This window comes from Vigna unguiculata, chromosome 1 (genome assembly GCF_004118075.2).
Source record: "Vigna unguiculata cultivar IT97K-499-35 chromosome 1, ASM411807v1, whole genome shotgun sequence".
Classification (NCBI taxonomy): Eukaryota; Viridiplantae; Streptophyta; class Magnoliopsida; order Fabales; family Fabaceae; genus Vigna; species Vigna unguiculata.
The window spans coordinates 35,267,130-35,289,594 of NC_040279.1; the positions used below are offsets into that span (position 1 = coordinate 35,267,130).

Sequence of the window (22,465 nt, forward strand, 5' to 3'; positions counted from 1 at the left end):
CGGGTTGTCGAGCCCGTTCGGGTCATCGGGCCCGTCTGGGTCGTTCGGGTCGTCGGGCCCATCTGGATCGTCCGGGTTGTCGGGTCCGTTCGGGTCGTCGATCCCATCTGAGTCATTCGGGCCTTAATGACACAAGTTTTAAGAAATTCAATTTAAATTTCTTTTATTAAAAATGGATTCTGGATTTTAAACTTGATCCAAATATTTGGATTGGATTTAAATCTTGATCCAAATATTTGGATCTGGATTCTAAAAAAATCCAAATTATTTTTGCTAAAAAAATGGATTTGGGTCAAAAATCTAATCCAATTATTTGGATATAAAATGGATGTGGATTGGATCATTAAATATCCAATCCATGCCCACTCCTAGTTAAACACTTGAATTTTTTTTTTGTTTAAGATATATAACGGAGATTAATAATGGTTCGAAGCACAAACACGTCACTCTAATCGGTCCAAACATGTCTCATCTTCATAGTTGACATTTCCTATCAACCAACACTCACACGTATGTAAAATACAATTTCATATTGGATAGACGAAATTAAACATCAACTTTGAGATCAAATATAAAATAAAAGTGAAGATTCAATTTTCTTTTTTGTGTGTTCTTGCCATTCTTTCATTGTAGGAAAAATTATATATTTTCTGTTGTTATGTTATTGATGAGTTTTCCTTCAAATTGTCTTCTTTTTCTTATTTTCTTTTTCAAAAAATTTCAAAACCCCTGTGCTTTATTGAGAAATGGTATTTATATAGTTAGAAAACTTGTCATTTGGTATTCAATTGTACACATCAATTTGGATTCAGGAAATTGAAAGATTGGGAAGCAAACACAAGAAATAGCATTGGAAATTAATACATTTGGGTGAAATTTTAGTGATTTCAAATAATGGATTTTTACAAGTGACATCACATCAACTGTCTCGTCTTGAGGTCGTTTATGACTAATGCTATTAAAAATTTATTCATTTCCTAAAAAAACATTCCTAATTATGAACTGTAGACGTTTTGTAATTACAATAAAATTACATCTTTTACAAGTACCAACCCGGATACTATGATTTCTAAGATCTTTCCAGTCAAATACGATCCAGTAGTGGATTTTTTTAAAGCTAAGATGGGACATAACCCCATTTACTCGTGGCGCATACGTTCTTCACATGTGGTGTTAAATGAAGGCTATGGATGAAATTGGGGAAGGATCTAAGGATCTAAGGTCACTGTTTGGAGGATTATATTGAATATGAGTGTAAGGTGAAAGTGTTTGTGTGGATATTATGCAGCAAAATTGTACCTACCCGCATGAACCTAAGGGACAAAGGTATTGAGTGCTTCTGCTGCTATATATGTCTTGTCTGTGAATACCATCCATTCTTCTGCTGCACAAAGAGCCAAGAATTCTGCAAAAAGGTTACTATGCAAGATTTTATTATCAAAGCTGTTGATCAACAATAATACATGAAAGATATTACATTTCACGTGCTACACAATCGGAGTCCGACTCATATGTGTGTAATGGTTTTTCTAGTGTTGAAGCCGAGGACCCAAAGAAGCATACTTTATGTTCAATTGGGTTATCCTTTTATTACTGTATATCTAATTTAGCCATGTAATGTTTTTTTTCTTTAAATCACTGTAAGATACATTAATTACTCAGTGCCATTTTTACTTTAAATTTGTTGGTGACTATTGACATTATGACGATGACGTGTTTGAGCAACAGTGTCGGAATTGAACAAGTGGCGTTCCCCAGGAGAAACACAAATTTGAAGGTTCCAAATGATAGTGATGGATGAATGGCAGCAGAAAAGCATAAGCAGAGACGCCACCTGGAGTAATTAGAACAAAAGGAAAAGGCAAAAAGCAAGATGCAAATTAGACAAGTTGTTTATCCATCAAACAATAAAAGGATCACTGGAAAAGAAAAGAACATGAGATTAATCTGATAAGTTGCTGTCAAATTCCTCTTTCCCAGACAAAGATCACCCAATTATAATATTCCATTCCCTGCACCAAACTCTAATTCTTTTACCTTCAAATATTCCTTCCCCAAACATACAAACAAATTTTAGCGACATGTTTTGGTCCGGTTTTGGTCCGGTGAAAAAAAAAGAAAAATCCTTATCAACTCTCATTTATCATCTAAGAAACCCATTAGGCTTATGCCTTCTTCAAATCACTGAAAACAAAATGTCATGATAAGAAATTATATTATTAAATTAAGAAAAGTGACTTACAGCATCCCCACAACCAACTAGGAACATGAGTCATGTACATATATATATATATATATACCCTGATTATCTTTATGGGTCACTTTTTTTCTTTTCCTTTTCAATTACTACTAGCCTATCATACCCAATACATGCAAGTCAGACTGTACTCTAAAGAATAAAGATAAATCATTCATACTAATAAGTCCCTCGTCTGCTTCAGAATTTACCCCCCAATTAGCATACTAATTCCTCTGAAAATTCCTCCACCAGAAAGCCGAAGATGGCACACTCAAGCTCCCCAGCCATGTTTCTTATCTGCTCCGCATTTTTCTTCCACCCACCATCCTCCCTACAGAAGTCATCTTCTATCATCATATCAATTGTGTTCGACTCCACTTCTTTCCACAACTCCAACCTCTTGCATATCCTTCTTATCACCATATCCCTATCTTCAAACCCATCAACTGCTCTCTCTTCTTCCATTATCAGATCAGACACCAGCTTCTTAAACTCATCTGGGATGTGCTGTCTGTCATGCACCCTTGATTGCCACACACCTTTCAAAATCACCTCTCTACAGTCATTTCCTTTACGCGATGTTTCCTTATCCTCATTTTCGATAAATGATTCATCCTCCTCCTCATCTTCTTCATCATGCATTATTCTTCTCTCAAGTTCTACCGGATCCAACTCTGCCAGTTTCTCAAATCTACGAAGCTTGTACAGTAACTGCTGCTTGGCTCCTGTAAAATTCAATGCTATATATTATTAGCGGCAAATCTTGAATTAATGAAAGAAAAAGTGTAAGATTATATTTGTGTCTAGCATTATTGGTATGGAAGAATTGTGAAGCTGGGGTACATAAAAATATTATGAAACAAGGTGGGATTTTGATTGCTCATATGTTATCCAACAAATTGAATGCAGTGGTGGGAATTAAGACGTAGCTCCTAACAAGAAAAATAGTGGGTCACATTGAAATTTATAACCAATGGCCTTGTATCTAGATGTGAAGGATCCACAATAAATGGGAAATGCCGTTTGGATGTAGAGCAACTGTGATCTTTCGGATGGAACCCACAAGGATAGCACGGTTCAAGATCAGCACAATCACATCACTACATCAGCAATTAGCCCCTCCTCTTATTGTATTTTGTGACAGACAAGCAACTTTGAAGAAGTGTGTACGATGGTGCGTTGGTGGAAAACGACCACACAACAACAAACACAGAATGGTACAAAAATAAATAAGCAGTGACATACTCTGTACAATCGCATAGCTGCACTCCAAATCAAAACCACCCTCCACTCCTTCGTCACCGTTCCCGTGCCCTTCCTCATCGTCCTCGAACGGTGGGTCTAACACACACACCGGACTGCACTGTTCGTTGTCTTCCTCCTCTTCTTCCCCTGATTCGAACTTCTTCACACTCTCGCCTTCGTTACTTTCTTTCTCCTGTCAACATTATCCACACAAAAATCCATTAGAATATTAACATGATTTTTCGATAGTGGGTTGTTTGGTAAATCACTTTTCAACTGATTTATTTCTCACCCTTTGAAAGAGTCATTTACCAACCCAGTACTAGAAGTAGTGGAAAACATAATTTGTCACTCTTTAAAGAAGCAATTTACCAAACAACCCACCAGAAGAGAGAGAAAAGATTTGCATGGCAGAAACACGATCGAAAAGTACAATTATGAGAAAAATCAGAAAAACAAAACAAAAACACGAAATTGACATATGTAACCCTCCACAGTCCTCACAGGGCTGTTCTCTAACAAATTTCGGAAAGACTGAGGGCCATGATTGCCACCGAAAAGCGACATTCCGGCCAAACTTACAGACCCACGTTCCATTACCGACAAAATCAGAACACCATTCAATTCACGAGTCCTGTTTTTATCCTCGTCAACTCACTCGCCACAGAACAAACCAGGTTCAACATAAAATTAAAAAACAAATTACCGTAAAAGATTAATATAATAAAAACAAGAACAAGAAAGACAAACCTCAGTTGCGTGGCAACTTGGCGAGGTAAGCTCCGGCGTGTGGCGGCCGGAGGAGGGAGAACTGGTTTGAAGAACAAAACGGAACGGACTTTCGCAGAAGCAGGTGGGGTTTTTGTAATTGGTTATGAAGTGAACCTCGTCGGAGTAGCCGCTACTAGATGTTTCCATGTCGAGGGATTTATCCTCATTGGTCTCTGACCAAACAGCACTACTAGTTCTACCATTGTAAGAACACACAAAGCCACCCACTTCACACGCATTCGCATTCACATTCACAGTTTCTTCGTCCTCTTTCTTGTTGGAGCCTTTTTTTCGCCCAACAGAGGAATCCCACTTCAGAATGTCCTTGACCGAGACCTTGACGCTTCCACCACCCTGTATCTCGCGCTTTTTCTGGCTCCGTTGCGTGAGTCTCTTGTAGAGGGAACCCAAGAGGCCGAAGGATTGGGCTTTCGTTTTGGGCCGCGAAGTGGGTGAGGAGTGTTTCTGGATCCTGACAGCGGCTTCGAGAAGCAGAGACGCGGTTCGGGAAGGGATGTGAAGGAAGATAGCGTTGGGGGATTTGCAAGGGCTTTTTGCTGCGGAAGCGAATTCGAATAGTGGAGATTTTCTGAAATCTGGGGTGTCTGTGAGGGAAAAAAGACAAGCACTTTTGCACAAATTCCCCGGGAAGCTTGTGGTTGGATTGGTTGATTTGCGTTTCTTGACTTGCAAAGTGTTGTTCGGGGAAGGCCGTTTCATCTGGCTTCGCCTATCGGAAATGTACTTGTTTAGAAGAAAGGGCTCTTGATCCTCCTGAAGTAGCTCGTGCAACAAGTACTTGTGAGCCATAAGGGAAATGCTATAATGAAGAACCAAACAAATTAAGAAAAGTGAAGCCTGAACTGTGTTCACACAAGAGAAGGGAGTGAAAGTGCAAGAGAGAAAAACGAAAGGAAATAAAAATAAAACAAAAATGGTGTCCCCCGGGGAGAAAGAGAGTGAGAATGAGGAGACTTTGTTCTTGATTCAAATGAAGATGGGTTATAAGATCGAGGCGAGAGAGAGTGATAACTGGTTCGGTCATACACCAATTATTCTTAAATAATGGGATTTTATTTTCCACTCCCAGCGATTTGCGCCGAAAGCACACTTGGCACAAACCATGTTAAAAACCAAACTCTTGTTGCTTCTTGCTCACTGTCATCTTATTAATAAAGATATTTGCGTATGTGTTTAACCAGCGTTGCGCATTTGACTCCCCGGTGACATTTTACCCAGCACAACACATGTACTTTGTCCATATTATGGTTTAATTTTTATCTTGTTTTGAAATTAAAATTTTCTAGTTTACTTACTAACCCAGCCTTCCGTTTCCCATCTCAGCTATGGATGAAAATCACACATCAACGTCATGTTCTATTAATTTCATATGCAAGTAAAGACAAACCATGACTAAGCCCACTACATCACTTCTTAGAACAACAACACCAACATACATACATATTTGAACCGCATGAATCCAATCTATCTATGCTCTTCTCTTTCACTCTTTCTCAAAGACACAAACACCTTTAAAAAAACATAAATCACATCATAGTTATGTTTTTTTTTTAATTTTTCTTAGTTTCTTCTTTATTTTGGTTTTGCTGGAGTTGGTGTGAGAAGAGGCGATGAGAGTATGACTGTTTACATTTTAAAGCGATGGAGTGAGACTAAATGAAAAGTCAGCAATAATTTAAACGTGGCAACATTAAACATTGAGAAATGAGACAAGGAGTTGTGACACATAGAGAAATGAAAACGACAAAAAAGGGTTTGAGGAAGATGCTTGCCTTATTTTGTGTCACATACACACTTCCACACAGCGAATAACCGGATCTGGACCTTCTCACTCCAACTTTTCTTTTCTTTTACCTTTTCCTTTTCTTTTAACACAGAATAAGCAATGCCACCTCTTTTATATATAAATAAAAAGTCAAATTCAATAATAGTTTCTAACACTTGTTTCAATTAACTCAACATTTTTTTATGACAGCCTAGGACAATCTCATAAGAATCACATACACTTGCATAGGCTATTCCAAACTCATGTTCCGATTTGAATTGTTTGTGAAGGTATAAACATAAACATAAACATAGTTGGAGATTGGGTGTGATAATAATGTTTTTTGATTAGGTTGTAAGTTAGAAATGATGGGTAGAGAGTGTACTGCGGATCCTGCACTGCAGTATCTCCTTTTTCCTTTTGTGAAATAAGCCCGTCTGGTCCTTTTCTATTTCCACTAACTTCAACTTTAATTTAAATTTGAAAAAACATGCCCCAGTGGTAAAATTCTCCAAACTTTGAGAATTCTCTACTGTACCACACTTCTATATCTATGTTTTGCACTGTTAAAACAAAAAAATACACAGGGTTTGTCTCGCCTAGGGAGGAGTGACGCGTGCCCCACTCCATTTCATGGTCTCAGAATTTTCGCTCACTTTTTGTGTAAAAGTCTTTTGCCTTCCAACTTTCAAACTCCAGTCTCATTTTTTTGTGTGTAAAGTGCGTTTCTGGGTCACTGCAGATTTTTCACGTACGTTTCTCACCCCACGCTTCCACTAAATCCAAACCAACTCAATTTTACACTTCACACAAAAACCCATATGCATCAATCAAATACCGTCACTATCTCTCTGTAACTATGTGTTTGTTCATCACATAACATTTCTCCTTCTCAACATACAAAAAACCAGATACTAAATGCCACGTCTTTCAGACCATTCAAAATCCAAATACTACAAACAGATATCATCTCTTTCATGCCAATTTACCCACTTCTGTGGAATTAATCAACCTTTTTTCTTTAGTTGGTGGTGTATAAAATTTTGAATAGAGTATGCTAAAAGTCAACAAATTTATTACATATATGCATAGATAGATAGTTTATGATTGGATGGCAGTTATTTTACATTATGGGTGGATAGTTTTTTTTTGGAAAAAAAAAATTGAATTCAAAACTTGTATAGTACCGTTAGTCCTTTTGTTCCCATTTACTAAATGTAGTTATAGCACCATGCATGAAAAACTATAGTCTCCTCTTTTGTTTGTACAGTACGAGGAGGCTTGATTTCCTCGTAAGTCAATTGTTTTTGTTGTTGAAAAGTTTTAATCTCAATACAAACAGAACGTGCACCTTATAACGTGGCTTATATACAGCGAAAGATACAAGAGCATAGATTAACCAAGTAATAACAAATGTTTTGCACGCTCATTTTTCGCTCGAGGCTTCAAAATACCCAGAAGACAGAAGAAGCTCACAAACCCAAATAAAGGTTTAAAATTAAAATTACGAAGTTCGAGCTCATCACTGTAGTCAAAATCTTCCCACAATAACCTCCTATTTTTTTATTTCACACTCACTTCCATATGTCTGGCATAAACCAATTTTAAATATCCATCCACGCAACATGCATAATTACATTTGACATTCATTAATTAACTATTTTTCTCTCTGCACGTTTCCTTATCGTCTCACCTAATGCTAAAGCTAAAATGCAATAAAAAAAAATTGTGATTAGAAGAGATATCTATTAAGGTTAATTAGGTTCGTTGATTAAGTTTCTCACCACTTTCACTCAATTAGTGTAGTAAAAACATTAAAAAGAAATACTAACGGTTTTAATTTTTACATAATGTAACTTATAAATACTTATGAGATAAGATAATCAATAATAGATTTGTATTACAACAGGGAATCTTAGAAACCCAAATTCATGTACATAAGCCACCACTCTTAGTAGTCACTCTAAAAGTTTTTATAATATAATGATATATAAACACTTAAACAAGATAATGTGTAACTTTTTATCTTTCGAAGTATCATATAAAATACAATACTTGACATAAAAAATAAAAAAAAAAACATAATTATAAAAAATTCATAACAAAAGGGTCATTGTGAGAATCTTGGGCCATCTGTCTATCTTTGTTGTTGAAACATGATTTGCTAATTAGAGGGTAATTAATGTAATCCATCCACCTGTAAACGCATGTCAAAGTGTTTTAACACTTATATCAAACTAATCATTATCGGTTTTTTTTTTTAATTTAATTTGTTTGTTTTTCTTTAATCCGGAGTAAGGGGAGGAATCCCTTTTCTCTTCCTTCATTCCCTAGCTTTCGTGCTGGAAAGTGGATTAAGATTGAATTTAGAAATATGGCGATCATGGTTACTATACTTGCAACAATCGACTTCATGATCTCCTAAACAAATTGTTGGCAAAAGAATAATAATGCACTCAAGAACAAGTGTTCGTGTAAAGTTTATAAAACATATAGAACATAGCTGCTCCCATTGTGCATTATTTTAGGTAAGGGCACCATAATGATCTTATTATGAAGTTAATAATTATAATTTTATGCAATAATGTTGAACCATGTAGACGAAAAGCCATTAACCTGGAAGGTGAGGAAGGATATATAAATGGTGTAAAAGTTGTAATACGTGTTAACATTGTGATGGTGATGGTGAAAAAGAAGATGCAAATTTAATGAATAAGTGATTGTACATGTTGAAGTTATAATGGAGGAGAAGTCTCGCGCTGAAAGTTTTTGTTGAAGATTCGTTCCTTTTTTCATACAGAGTTGTGTGATGGGTTACCCAACATGGAGAGATAAGGATGGACCTCAACAGTGTTTCAGTGTTTCTTAACTGTTAGAAGTGTAGAAAATTAATAGTATGTCACTTCGCATAGTAACTTCTGTTGCCTTTTATTTTGTATATATGTATAGTGATGACTGAAAAAATGGAGATAAGGTTGGGGATAGATTTGGACCAACACGACTTTTTCATAGACTTGTGTTTGGTGTCAACTTTTTAAATATGAACATGGGGAACAGTATTTAAAATCATTGAGAAAAAGGAATACATTAATTAATCAATTGCTTGTATATATTATTAGGATATATTTTCCACCAAAATTATTCCATTCGAAAAACTCTAACGACAATTAAATTCACATTTTCGATCTTTTTGAAGTAATATCCATGAATTTGTTTCTCATTATCTCTTTCTATCTATATCTTAACCCTAAATTGTTAAAAGTGAGACTTAATCTTAACTCAACTCTTAGTCGATGTGAGACAAATAACATCTTTTTTTCAATAAAATCAATTATAAAATTTGTCCAGATTTTCATTGAATATGTTATCACCCTTTACAAATATTAGAACGATGAGAACACACTCACTCTGGTGATAGTATAACCACACCAAAAGAATCATACACTTATACAATACTATACACCACTCTTAACCCAAAACCTTAAGGTAATGGGTTTATGGGTCTTTATTCTTATATAATGCTCTACTTTTTCATTTCTGGTCAATGTGAGACTTAGACTCACACTTGGATTCCTAACACAAAGTATTTCCAAAATAAAGTTCGCATCTCTTCTTTCAAGAAAGTCTCTAAAATCACAAATAAAAAAGTGGAACACTCTCGTAAATTCAAAGTCTTAAAGCTTTAAATTGAAAATGATATTAATATGTTATATAGATTGATCTGATGTGTTTTACTGTTATATCTTTCCTGTAAAATTCACTAAAATGACCAAACAAGAAGAAATAAATCAAGTGCAAATTATCCCAATATATACAGGGCATACATGAATGTATGCAAATTTAATTGGATGCTGAATTTGATGGTGGAAACTTGCTATAATTCTGTGCTATCAATCTCAGTGATCGAAATAATAAGGAAACATTAAAAAAGTAGGTGTTTTGTTATTCTTTCTGTTGCCACGGATTTGTCTCAATAATTCTCATGCATGCATGAAAATAGGATTTGCCAGTTTCTAAAGTCGAAATGTTATTCCTATCTTGCTGGTTCATTTGTGGATATATTCATATCTGCATTCTACTTTGAATATAATAAGTAATGATGTATGCTCCTCACACTGTTAATTTCAAAAGACAACTATAATGATGGCAACCACTTACCCTACACTTCCACGTATGTAAAAAAACAACATAAACTCATTAGTTTAATGAATTATTGTCGCCATTTAACATTAGATGGATTAGGTTTCAGATTCCTTTTGGTAAAATTTGAAAAAGACGGTAGCTCAACTCTGAAGCCAGCAAGAAGATTATTTGCAGCTGCTAAATGATGAAACCTGTGTTCATATATTTCATGCACCAAACTTTTCGAAAAGGAAAGGGTTTCACTTTCACAAAGACAAATTATTGAATTGCATAAAACATCTCTCCTCACTTTTCTACGAAAATTCTTTTGAGTTCAATATACTTTAAAGTATAAAAAAATCATTAAATAATAATTAATTTTAGAAACTAAAATAATTAATCAAAATATATAATTAATTTATGAATTAGAATTTAAATTTTTGTATCCATTTCTATTTACATTTGTATATTTTTCTATTAAATTTGAAAAAAATATTACATAAATATCAAAGACTGAAATGTAACTCGTTTATAATGTTCTTTTAATTAACATATATAATTAATTTTGAGTGGTTCATGATTAAGAGAATGTATTCAACCATGAAATAACTCTAACCACCGTTGTGTCGTCCGTTTCTCCCAAAGAATCCTTTGTATTTATGAAAGCTACAGAAAACTGATATTATCGTTTAGTTTTGTTTTTCTCTCTTCTTGTCTGTGTGGGATGAAGAAGAAAATGTGAAAAAACTAAAAAAGGTGACATGTGAAAAAACATTATTCTTGAATGGTACTTATTATGTAATATAATATAGTTGGACTCCGAAGGGTACGAAGGATGCATGAGACAGTCGTATAATAATATTGACATAGGTCCCTCCCAGAGCAGACACCAAAATCTTTTCGACTTTTCTAAAATCTTTTACGGACACAGAAAACGTCTTCAAAGCTTTCAATTTGGGAAAACGACGCCCAAAAATCAATTTCCCCTCTCACTCAAAATTTAGGTTCTCTTTATGTGGCCATGGAATTGGTGGGGTTTGATTTTCCCCCATGAATCAAACACAAGATATGGAATATATAGTGTTTTTATTTACATGTGATTAATTAATTAATTAATTTAATTAGAATATATGCATATTTGGTGGTATTATTATGAAGCTAGATCGAGTGAGAGATGGAGCAATGTGAAGAATGGATTTGATTGGAAAGAAGTAATAATGAGGCATGTCGTGTAGGATTTAGGAATGTTCCTCCATGCTGCAATTGGATCCATTACCATTTGCATGTGATTTTCTTTTTTCTACAATATCAATATATATAAAATTTGTTGCATATAATCGAATCCAATGTTCGTCTTTGTTTTCAGAATCATGGTGGAGCTTTCTTTTTGTATGTAGTGTGCATTTGCAAGCTACTCTCCACAACCACCAATTTCTATTATCAAATTCAATTTTCAATTCACCTTTCTTAGACAGTTTAATTCCTTGTCGGGTTCCATGTATCAGTTCATAGCCAATCACTACATGACAAAACACTCAACCTAGTTTTTTTTTTCTCTTCGTGCATAATTTAAAATTTAGGGTTTGAATATATTTAAGCTATATTAATAAAACAAAATTTATTTCATGAAAAGTAATTTGTCTAACCTAAGATGTGTATAAAATAGAAAAGGCTGAATCAGAAGTAAAAGCTGCTGAAATTATAAGAAATAGTTAACACCCAAAGAAAAAGGTGGAAAATGGGTTCTTCAGATAACATGATGTAACATTGTTTTGTACTTCTTTTATTAATTTGAAATTATTATAAAAATACAAATTTTTTAATTAAATTTATTAACTAGTTAGAGGTGACATCCTCCCAATTTTACAACTTCTAACAAACTTTAACTGGAAGAAAACTCTGTTTGAGAATGTGATACTTAGACTCTCGTTTTTAATTTAAGAGATATATACAAAAAAAGGAAAATTTTAAATAATGCTAATATGTAATGTGATAAAGAAAGGCAAATAAAAGAAATAAATGTAGTGCGGCTGGGTCTAGCATTAGTTATATTTATAGGGGTTTTTTTTTCGAGCACAAGGTATAAGGGATAATTTATTTGCTTTTCTATAATTATAGGGTAATTTATTTTCTTAATATCTATATTCTAACTGGGACAGGATATGACGTCAATTATCATCAATTCACGGTTTATTTGTTGATTAATTGAATCATACTAAATATAATATAATATTGGTTCTATTTATTGTTTTAAGTTTTAGAGGTTTTTAATTACCAGTTTAGAAAACAGCACTATTTCCTATTTACCAATTTTCGTACAAATTGATTTGGCATTTTCGAGCTCAAGATAACAATAGTAACGTATTTATTAATTTTACTTCTACTTTTCGATTAAATTTAATTTAAATTACGGATATACCATTAATGTTTTCGAATTAGAAATGGAAAGTATTATAATAGGAAACTTAAAAACCGTTTTATTAAAAAATATTTTATATAAATAAATTAAAACATATTATTATTACTTAATGATGTGAACTCCATTTGTACAAAAGCTCATTTAGGATCTTTAGGGTTAGAATTTTGTAGAAAATTAGGAAAATTAGTGAAAAAGGTAAATAGGAAAGTGGTTAAAACTTTAGTTTGGATAATAATTTAGAATCGTGGATATCTCGTGATATAAAACTCTAATTGAAGTTATTCTAAAACAACAAGAAAGTTCACGTTTTGAAATTCAGTTTAGGCGTAAGAATCACTAAATTTGAATGAGTAAAATGATATTTATGATCACAAGATGGATCTGGGTAGAATTGTGTTTTCTTTGTGAAAATTGGATGAAGAAGAAAGAATAAGAGGTGAATATAGGTGAAAGAAAAGAATAACTCTTCCAAAAGGAGACAACACACAAAGGATTGGAAAAGTCCTTTGATATAGCTAAGGGTTTTTGAATCACTCAACTTAGGAGAATCACTTTAGGATAAAAGAGAAAGAACTCTAATATTTTTAAATAAAACTCAACGTGTCTTCATTGATAAAATGGTTCAGCTTATACAGAAACTGTAATTACAAAAGACCCATAAATTACAATTACATCTCACTTAAGCTTAAGCTACTAATGATCCTAATACTTAATAGCTGATTATAACTGAAATTGTGACAACCCAGAAGTTACCAACAAACATTCACTTATGCATCTCTTCTCCCGAAGGCTGAAGGCTAAGTTGTCCATTGGACCATTATTACAACTTGAAATAAAATTAAACTAAAATACATTAATTGATTAAACCAAAGCATAATTTGGTCGCTCAATTTTATAAAAAATTGGACCATGATTTAAATAAACTAACAACTTTAACAAAATTATTGTAAAATAATACATTAGTCCTTCTCCATTTGAGTCATGATACTATTCATATAAATTAATTAGACCAAATTATAAAAAAAGATTGAGTTGATCACGTAGTTAGTTGGAGGGAAAAAAACAAAAGTTAACAATTATACGTCCAAGCAAAAAACAAAACGATAGAAAGTGTAAAAATACTTACTAGAAACAACACTTTTTTTTATCAAAACTTAATTAAAAATACTTAAAATTTAAAAGTTACTTTAAATGTAATTAAACTTTATTATTTATCTGATGTCTTTCTTGGTGGTCATTTTTAAAGTTTTTGGTACAGCAAGTTATCAACCAACATGGATCCACCTTTAAAAAAATGTTGGATCCTCATTTTTTGTTGTAAAGAATGGATCTTCCTCAATGTGTGGACTCTGCACGTTGTTGCTATGCTTTCACGACATTCATCAACTTTTTGTTTTTCAGTTTTTTCTTTACAGCTTTTAATTTTAATATATTCTAATATTATAAATTCAAATACATAATTTAGAAAATAAAATTATTCAAATTCCATTAATCTGGTGTCGTATTTTCTCCAGAAGAACGTGAAAAAGTCCCACATTGGATAGAAAAGACAAAGTTAAACACTGTATAAGAATAAAGACCCATAACAACATTGCCTTAAGGTTTTGGTGTAAAAGTGGTGTCTAAGGTCTTATATGTGTAAGACTAATGTCATATAACCATATGCCGACCATAATTTCTCAATGACCATAACTATGCCATGACCATAACCTATATGAAATATATATAACCTATCAGTGGTATCAGAGCCGATGGTTCGGAGTGACTGACCGCATAACCATAACCAAAGGGGTCACCCATAACCTGAAGGGAAATATACCATATGAAAATTCCCTTGAGGGAGATGTTGGGAATAGTCCAAGTGTGAGTCAAAAAGTCCCACATTGGATAGAAAAGACAAAGTTAATAAGAATAAAGACCCATAACAACATTGCCGTAAGGTTTTGGTGTAAAAGTGGTGTCTAAGATCTTATATGTGTAAGACTAATGTCATATAACCATATGCCGATCACAATCTCTCAATGCCCATAACCCACATATATGAAAAAATATATATATAACCTATCAGACTGAGAGTGGGATAGATCTTCAAAGCATTTTCTTTCTTCTATGTCATTTGATTGTACTTTTTGGTGGATTAAATATCTGGTTGTCTTTTATATTTATATTTTTTGGTTGAACATTGATCAATGTATTTTTAAATTGATAAATTCAATTTCCAAAATTTTTAAAATAAGCGATTATAATCACTTTTATAATTTTAGAACAGTATACAATTATCATTAAACGTTAATTTAAATATTAAAAAACTAAAATCACATATTATATGAATTAATCTATTTTATAAACTTTGTGTTGTGAAATAGCTAATATGTTAAATGGACATATAAAAGATTACTAAAATCACGCACATTTAAGCATTGGAGAATTAAATTTATTAATTTGAAAATATGTATAAAAAAATTTGATGAAAAATATGAGAAAAAAAATTATATTTCATCTGATTCTTATTGTCATCACCTCAACCAATATTTTTTTCATTCGTGTTTTATCTTTCGAAAGGATGTTATCTTTTTGGTTTTATGTGTTTTTTGAAAATATTTAACACTCTTAACAAAATAATTGTAAAACACGATGCAATGAGATATATTATTCAAGAAGACTAGTCTGTTCGAAATGATATGTAATAACTGTTGTGGCCGAAATAAAAAACTATATTAAAATAAAGACTTAGTTAGTAATTTAGTTTTTTAATTTATTAGTTTGGTTTTTATATTATTTTTAATTATTTTAATTTTTTAAAAAATTTAATTTAGTCTTTTAATTGTTTAAAAATGTTTAATTTTTAATAAAAATTCAACTAGTCCCTTATTTAAAATTTTGATTCATATTTTACTTTTAAGATGATTCAATTTTGTCATCTCTAATTTGAAACCAAATTAATATTAAATTTAATAATAATTTATATATATACATTATGAGATAATTTTTTATAATTCATACATCAAGTTACGCAACCTAAATACTTAAATTTTTTACATTAAGTAAAATAATTTGATATATAAATTCTAAAATTATTTTATTTTTCACACTCTACCTAGGTACTCAATTTTTGTTATATTTAGGCAGTGTAAATTGATATATAAATTAAAGAAAAAACAGTTTTTCCTGTGGGGTTACCAAATTGTAATTAAACTTAACTATTTATTCAATCTCAAATTGAAAAGCGTAAAATTAGATATTTTAAAAAATAGAAAAAAAAATTACATCATTTTAAGAAACAGAGGAAACGCAAATTTAGGGTTTGATGCTTTTTTGACTATGGAAAGCCCATACCTTAGAGAAATAGGCCGAAGAATAAATGGGACATGTAAGGCCCATACCTTCAAATTTAATAGCCTACTCTTTTTGGTCTCACCTACACATTAAATGCAATTGTTTTATATGACACCATCTACAAATACCGCTGTTTATAACAGTCTTTGGATAAGCTCAATTTTGGGTATTTATCTACTCCTCATAAGAGGAGAAGAAGTGTGAGTTTAGTTCGAATTAATTGGAAGACGATAAACGGAATGAAATTAAAAGTAAGTCCAACAAATTAGACAAACTCAAATAATAAGATATTTAAAATTAAAAAATTATTTTTTTAAACAATTAAATATGAAATGAAAGTTTTCGACGAAAATTCAATTAAAAATATCAAATTTAACTATACTAGAATATTTCTAAATTCACTTGAGAAGAAAACAAATTTGTGGCACCTTGAAAAGAGTTTGTGAAGAATTGACGTTGCATTTCAGGTTTCAATTTCAACAGTGGGTAGACTTTCTATCTCACAAGAAATGACAACATTTGAGGGAACCCTTAACAAAAAAAGTATTGGGCCCTAAATATTTCAAATCAATCATTTAATAGCCCCATTAATTACATTAAATACAATTAGCAAGCTCCGTTCTTCTTGTTTTGGAACACTAATATTTTATTTTAATTAGACATTTTTTTATTATTAATAGAAACTTTTGATAAAGTAGGAATAAGTTTTATATTAATGGCTAGTGTTTTAATTAGAATATCATCCTCCTTTTTTTCTCAATTTCTTATTCTTTCCCTAAACTCTTCGTTTTTATGAATTCCTATACCACACACATCACAACCCCACTTTTTCCTAGGATGCTCTTGCCAAAAAAAAAAAAAAAAGAGTAGCGTGTTTCACAACTGCGCCACAGCGCGTGACTCCCCGTTTTTTGTAAAAGTAAAACGCAAGAAGTCGGCCATGTCTTACCGGCGATACTTTTCCTGTACTGTACTCTACCCGATCTTACAAACAGTACTAACCATTTATTTTTCTTACTATTATTATTTTAATTAAAAAAGTTAATCTATTATATTTAATTGTATTATTTAAGATTAATTATGTTTTCATTATTTACGTAAAATTGATATTCGGTAATTTAAGTTGATTATATATTCAACTCAAATATCAATCTAAGATAAATTTTAATGTATAAAATAAGTCCACCACGTTGTTAGGTAATATGGAAGATTATATTTATTTATAGGATTAAGTATAGGATTAAGTATGTTTCTAGTACTGAATAGTTAAAAATTGGAATTCGTCTTGGTTGAAATTTTGATAAATTTTGATTCCTAAACTTTAAAAATGAATGAATATAATCTTTTAAATTCAATTACGTTGATTTTTTTCAACATGACGAATGTGTTTCATGTTAATATTGAAGTTGTTTACGCCGTTTGACACATTCTTGACTCAATATTTACTGAGAAATGCGTTCAAAACTTAAAAAAAAATTTAACAAAATTAGGTTAAAAGGACTATATTTATTCATTTTCAAAATTTAAGGATTAAAATTTATCAAAGTTTCAACAGGGACGAATTCCAATTTTGGATCAAAGTTCAGGGACTAAAAACATACTTAACCCTTTATTTATATTTTGAATTTAAACAATAAAATATATCAAAATTATGAACGAAGTTTATTTTACTCTTCAAACATTTAATCCAGTTCTTTATCCATAAAGTAAAATTCTGAATCTAGAATTACTCCGATAAATGTTTGTGAATTAAGTTGGGTGTGTGAATCACAGTGATTCATGATGAAAACTATGGTTTGAAAGACGTTTGAAGGTTGAAGCATAAATGATAAGAAGGTTTTCCCGTGAATGAGACGCTGTAACTTGCAATAAAACATGGCATAGCATCTGCAAAGCAATTCCATTGGAAAATATTGCTCCTAAGACAGTGGAAAATCATTATTGGACTAATAATAATATAAAAACACACCAGTTCTTTGGTGGCAACAAGAATTCAAGTTACATGAATAAATTAAATTAAGGAGAAGAAGAAAGCAAAGTGAATTGAAGAAGGGTAAAAAAAATGACAACAAAATGCAAGTATTTAGTTACAAGCCTGCCTGTTTGTAGGGTAATATATCCCTCCCTAAATTAGATGATTGATTATCCATCAAATGCTAGTTAACACAAACATCAACACCACAAAATTACAAACCACAAAACACCCCATACATATAATCAAAATATACTATGTCATCTTTAATATACCACACATCGCTAATCAGAGTCATTAATCATTGCATCGAATCTACGTTCTTGCTCAGCTCCTCCAGCTTCTTCATCCTCAATCTTTCACTTTCACTCACCAACTGATCAACAACAACAACAACAGTATCAGTAAACAAAATTATCATCTATTCAAATCCAAATTCACAAAAAACATCACACTCACTCACCTCCATTAACTTGGTGATTAGCTGTACTTTTTCCCTGTTCTTGTCATTAAAAGCTTCGAGGGCGTCTTTGTATTCTTTCTCCTGAAAACACACATCAAAAACCAGATTTCAATGCTGTCACTTCCCCTATATCAATGGTTTCTCAGAAATTCATTCAACTGAGTTCACCTTCTTCTGGCAGGCATGACCCAGCGGCTTTAATTCTTTGTTTACGGAATCGATCTTTTTTCGAACAAGTGCAACTTCTTTCCTCATTGGATCTGCCAGGGCTTCAAGCTCCTGATATCCCACAAATTAAACAAAGTTTGGGATTAATTCCATTACATATCAATTTCCGCATAAATCACTAAATTCCAGAACCAATAAAAGAAATAACAGGTATACCAACTTTCACCATGAATTATTATTGTCAGTTGTTCATTTAAAACAAGTATTAAAAAAATTTGGTATATTGCGCAAAGAACACAGTGGCCAAAGAAATTTAAGAAATTGTAGAAAGGAAATATATGAATTATTTTTTCATAGCCCGACACGGCTATCTGACAAGAATATCTTCAAGGGAATAAGAAAGTTCAAATTTTGAATTCTTTTCCTAAAAAAAACACATCGGAAAATAAAGAAAGACGTCGTTTTGGGGCTCCAAATCCACTGTGTCGAGAACAAAACCACAGATCGGGCATATCCAAGAGCTCTAGATGTTCTCCAAGCCTCTATAATTCTCCTTGTTATACCATAACTCGACTTATTACAAAAATCGCCAAAAAAAAATACGAAAAGGACCAAAGCTGTTTCGACCAAGAGATAAATAAACCAACGCAACCTCGTTAAAAATCCTGATTTTTATGAAAGAAAAAAAAAACATAATTCTCCCATGCAAGGCTGTAGCAAACAAATTATTATTTAAAAAGAAAAAGAAAAAACAAGATTTTTAGGAACGAGATAAGGGGTTGAGATGAGTTACGAAGAAAGCAAAGTAAAAGAAGGTTACCCAGTTAAGTAAAACTGAAAATTGAGAGAAAAAGTTAGTTAATTTGGAAAAGAAGAGGGTGTGAGAAGGTGAGAGATACCTCACGAATGGTGGCAAGACGTTTGGTTTCTTCCTCAACACGACCCAACTGAAGCTGAACCTTTTCTCTGACCTCCATCTTCTTCCTTTCAATCTCTTCCTCCTTGGCCCTGAAAGTGGAAAGAGCAGACCTTGACATCTCTTCATCTTCCTTCGACAAATGGCTGCTGAAGCTTAAGCTCCCCGAATTCTGCACTACCAACTGGTTGTTGTTGTTGCTCTGTTGCTCACTCTGCATCCTGTCCAAACTCTAAACACAAACAAACCCTTCTTCTTCTTCCTTCAAAATTTTCTGTTTTTGTGCTCTTTTTCTTTTCTGCTTTCCCTTTTTCGTTTTTGTGCTTGCTTTGTTGGCCTTGAAATGATGAGGTTGCAGTGGTGTGTTGCTTCCCCTGTTGCGAGTGCGCGTCTTATGTAGTAGAGTGGAATGTTATCTCGGAGGGTTGCCCTTTCTTTAAGCCCTTTCTGCCGTCAAACCCCCTCACCTTACCCCTTTTGCCTTTATGGACCAAACATTTACTTTCAATTTCTAAATTAATGCAAAATCTCCAACGTTCGTATTTCGATAATAACCACAATATTTCACACCAATTTAATTTCTACAACAATCATTTTTACTTTTACAACAACAACAACCCATACCATAATAAACCATCTATCTTCACTCAAATTATTATTTTTACTCTATTCTTTTCATTTTGTCGTTAAAACTTAGAAACACCTGTCACCTTTGGTTTTTTCTTCCTTGCTGTGATAAAATATTATTAAAGGATTTGTGGGTGACCTGTTCCAACTTACCCTCTTTCGTCACAGCTTGGCCTACCCTTTTGAAACCCCAAATAAACATCACAATGAAAAATATAAAAATTATAAAAAAAAAAAAGACAAAGATTACAAAAGTAGAAGCTGATCCGGCCCAACTGCCAGACAGTCACTGATGATAAAGATGAAGTGGCCTTCAACTTTACTGAAACAAAGATCGTTGCCTTTGCTTTGGTTTATTTCAGACAATTAATCCCTCACCTCACCTATCTCAAAAATACTACTTCAATAGTTCAACTCAACAACCTTGGAATTTGAGCATGCATCAACTTCCTTCCCACACGTTCTTTCTAAAAATGTCTTCAAAAATTTCTTCTTCAACATAAATGCTCAAGTTGCTGTCAAATTATTTTTTAAACGAATGCCTACACAACCCACACTAATCTTTCCTTCATCATGCGCTGTCACTTCCTTTTAGTAATTAATAACAATAACAACATCATTCTAAAGTACCTCAAATTTCAATTACAAAACGTGTAAGCTGGAACATCTCATGCATCTGCCATGGGTATGCTTATATATATTCTTTATTAACTATGATGGCAGCCAGCATCAAAATCATTCAACCCCTTAAATTGTTATGATGGAAATGATAATATTTATGACATTCAATATGTTTTATCATTCGTAATAAAATCCTCTGTCCTAAATCCATTATTTTTAGAATGTTGAATATTCGTAACAGAACAAATCTCCATTATTTTTCAGGTACAGTGTGAGTCAATTGAACCCAAATCCTAAGCGGCACAATAATATATATGAGTGAATTTGACTTTCTCTAAACAAACATTTAAAGAAAAAAAAAGGAGAATTCAAACTTCAGTTTTTCTTTTCTTTTCCACGTGAGAGACGATATTGAGTGAATTATTATTGTAGCAAAAATACACGATGAAGGAGAAAACAATACATGTAAAGAATGTTCATGTAAATGTCCCTACATGAGTAAAAATAATATGAAGATTGAGAAGTATATGTTAAACTATTATTGTTTGACCGTTAATGTTTCATGACAACCATTTTTCCTCCAACAAATGCTTTAAAAGTTGTAACTGTTGCGAGTATTCTTTCTCAATTGGCGGCAACCGGCCTCGATTATAGTTTTAAGATTGTTATCTGTTTTATTTACCACTCACTCTACCATGTCTAAAACCTTTTGTACTCGTCACGTCTTAAGAGATAACCCTATTCTTGATGTAATCTATGTTAATTGTTATCCTATGATATCTGTTAAAGGCATTTTGAAAAATGAAAATTTGAAGGTTTTTTTTCACTGATAGGCAATTCAGTTAGGTAAATTACGATAGTAGGCATTTTTTTTAAAAAAATACCATTATAGGCAAAACGTGTGGGGGCTGAACGTTTTCTGATGAAGAAATCGTTATACCCTCATGCGTTCTTAGGTCAAATCTGGTCAGAGGATGAAATCGTGTGGGGATGAACGATTTTAATAATGAAATCGTGAGGGGGCATGACGTTTTCAAGAAGAAAACGTCTTGGAGTGTGACGTTTTTAAGGTGCACGTTTTCACCTTTTTTCTTTTTTGTTTCTGCTTTGTGCACACCCCATCCAACTTTTATGATTCCGGATCCTCATATTCTTTTGTATTTTATGCAATATGAACATGTTTTATCGATCCATTTTACAATCTTGATTACATAAATAAGGCTTATCAAATCCAATTCCACCCACTGCGAAATGAGGACTATTGGTCAACATATACAAGTCCTAATTTCATTCCAGACCCGCAAACTAGGCGCAAGGCTTCCGAACGACCTACAACAACTAGGATCCATAACGAAATGGATCAACCCATTACGGATAAACCAAAAAAAATGCTCTTATTGTCGCACTGAGGGTCATCATAGGGGACAATGTCCATTTCGCCAATAATTTGTTCATTTTTATTTTCAATTAATTTACTTTTCAATGCTTTTTTCTTCTTTCTTCAATGTCAAAATTAAGACAATTTTTATGACATTAACATATCTTATGCATTCATCCACTATAATTTCAAATACTTTATTCTCTAATGGACGAAAAAACTCTATAAAATCATTACAAATTATTATGATTGCCTTTGCATCCAATTCGAATTTAATCAACTTTTTTTACAAAAAAAATAAATAAGACTGTAATCGATTACATTTAAATCAGAAATAATGTACTCATTCTCTAATCAATTACAGTTTGTCCCTAATTGATTACATTAAACCCAGAAACACTG

General features: G+C 32.6%; 2 protein-coding genes across 2 annotated transcripts; both read right to left on the reverse strand.

Moving 5' to 3' along the window:
• Positions 1 to 2,198: 2,198 nt before the first annotated feature.
• LOC114195638 lies at positions 2,199 to 5,410 on the reverse strand. The gene is made up of 3 exons (XM_028086178.1): positions 4,235 to 5,410; positions 3,485 to 3,677; positions 2,199 to 2,964 (listed from the first exon to the last, which is right to left on the reverse strand). Exons 1-3 carry the CDS (start codon positions 5,063 to 5,065, stop codon positions 2,456 to 2,458), a joined length of 1,533 nt encoding a protein of 510 aa, XP_027941979.1. The 5' UTR covers positions 5,066 to 5,410; the 3' UTR covers positions 2,199 to 2,455.
• Positions 5,411 to 17,929: 12,519 nt separating this feature from the next.
• On the reverse strand, positions 17,930 to 19,897 carry LOC114165257. The gene is made up of 4 exons (XM_028049917.1): positions 19,421 to 19,897; positions 18,522 to 18,632; positions 18,354 to 18,434; positions 17,930 to 18,266 (listed from the first exon to the last, which is right to left on the reverse strand). The coding sequence occupies exons 1-4, from the start codon at positions 19,655 to 19,657 to the stop codon at positions 18,192 to 18,194; spliced, it is 504 nt and encodes a 167-aa protein (XP_027905718.1). The 5' UTR covers positions 19,658 to 19,897; the 3' UTR covers positions 17,930 to 18,191.
• Positions 19,898 to 22,465: the final 2,568 nt, after the last annotated feature.

Coding starts and splice junctions, on each gene's coding strand:
- LOC114165257 (XM_028049917.1), bottom strand. CDS start 19,657: ATGCAGAGTGAGCAACAGAGCAACAACAACAACCAGTTGGTAGTGCAG. Junction 18,435..18,521: donor GTCATGCCTGCCAGAAGAAG/GTGAACTCAGTT, acceptor GTGTGTTTTCAG/GAGAAAGAATACAAAGACGC. Junction 18,267..18,353: donor TAATCACCAAGTTAATGGAG/GTGAGTGAGTGT, acceptor GTTGTTGATCAG/TTGGTGAGTGAAAGTGAAAG.
- LOC114195638 (XM_028086178.1), bottom strand. CDS start 5,065: ATGGCTCACAAGTACTTGTTGCACGAGCTACTTCAGGAGGATCAAGAG. Junction 3,678..4,234: donor CAAGTTGCCACGCAACTGAG/GTTTGTCTTTCT, acceptor TAATGTTGACAG/GAGAAAGAAAGTAACGAAGG. Junction 2,965..3,484: donor CAGCTATGCGATTGTACAGA/GTATGTCACTGC, acceptor TGAATTTTACAG/GAGCCAAGCAGCAGTTACTG.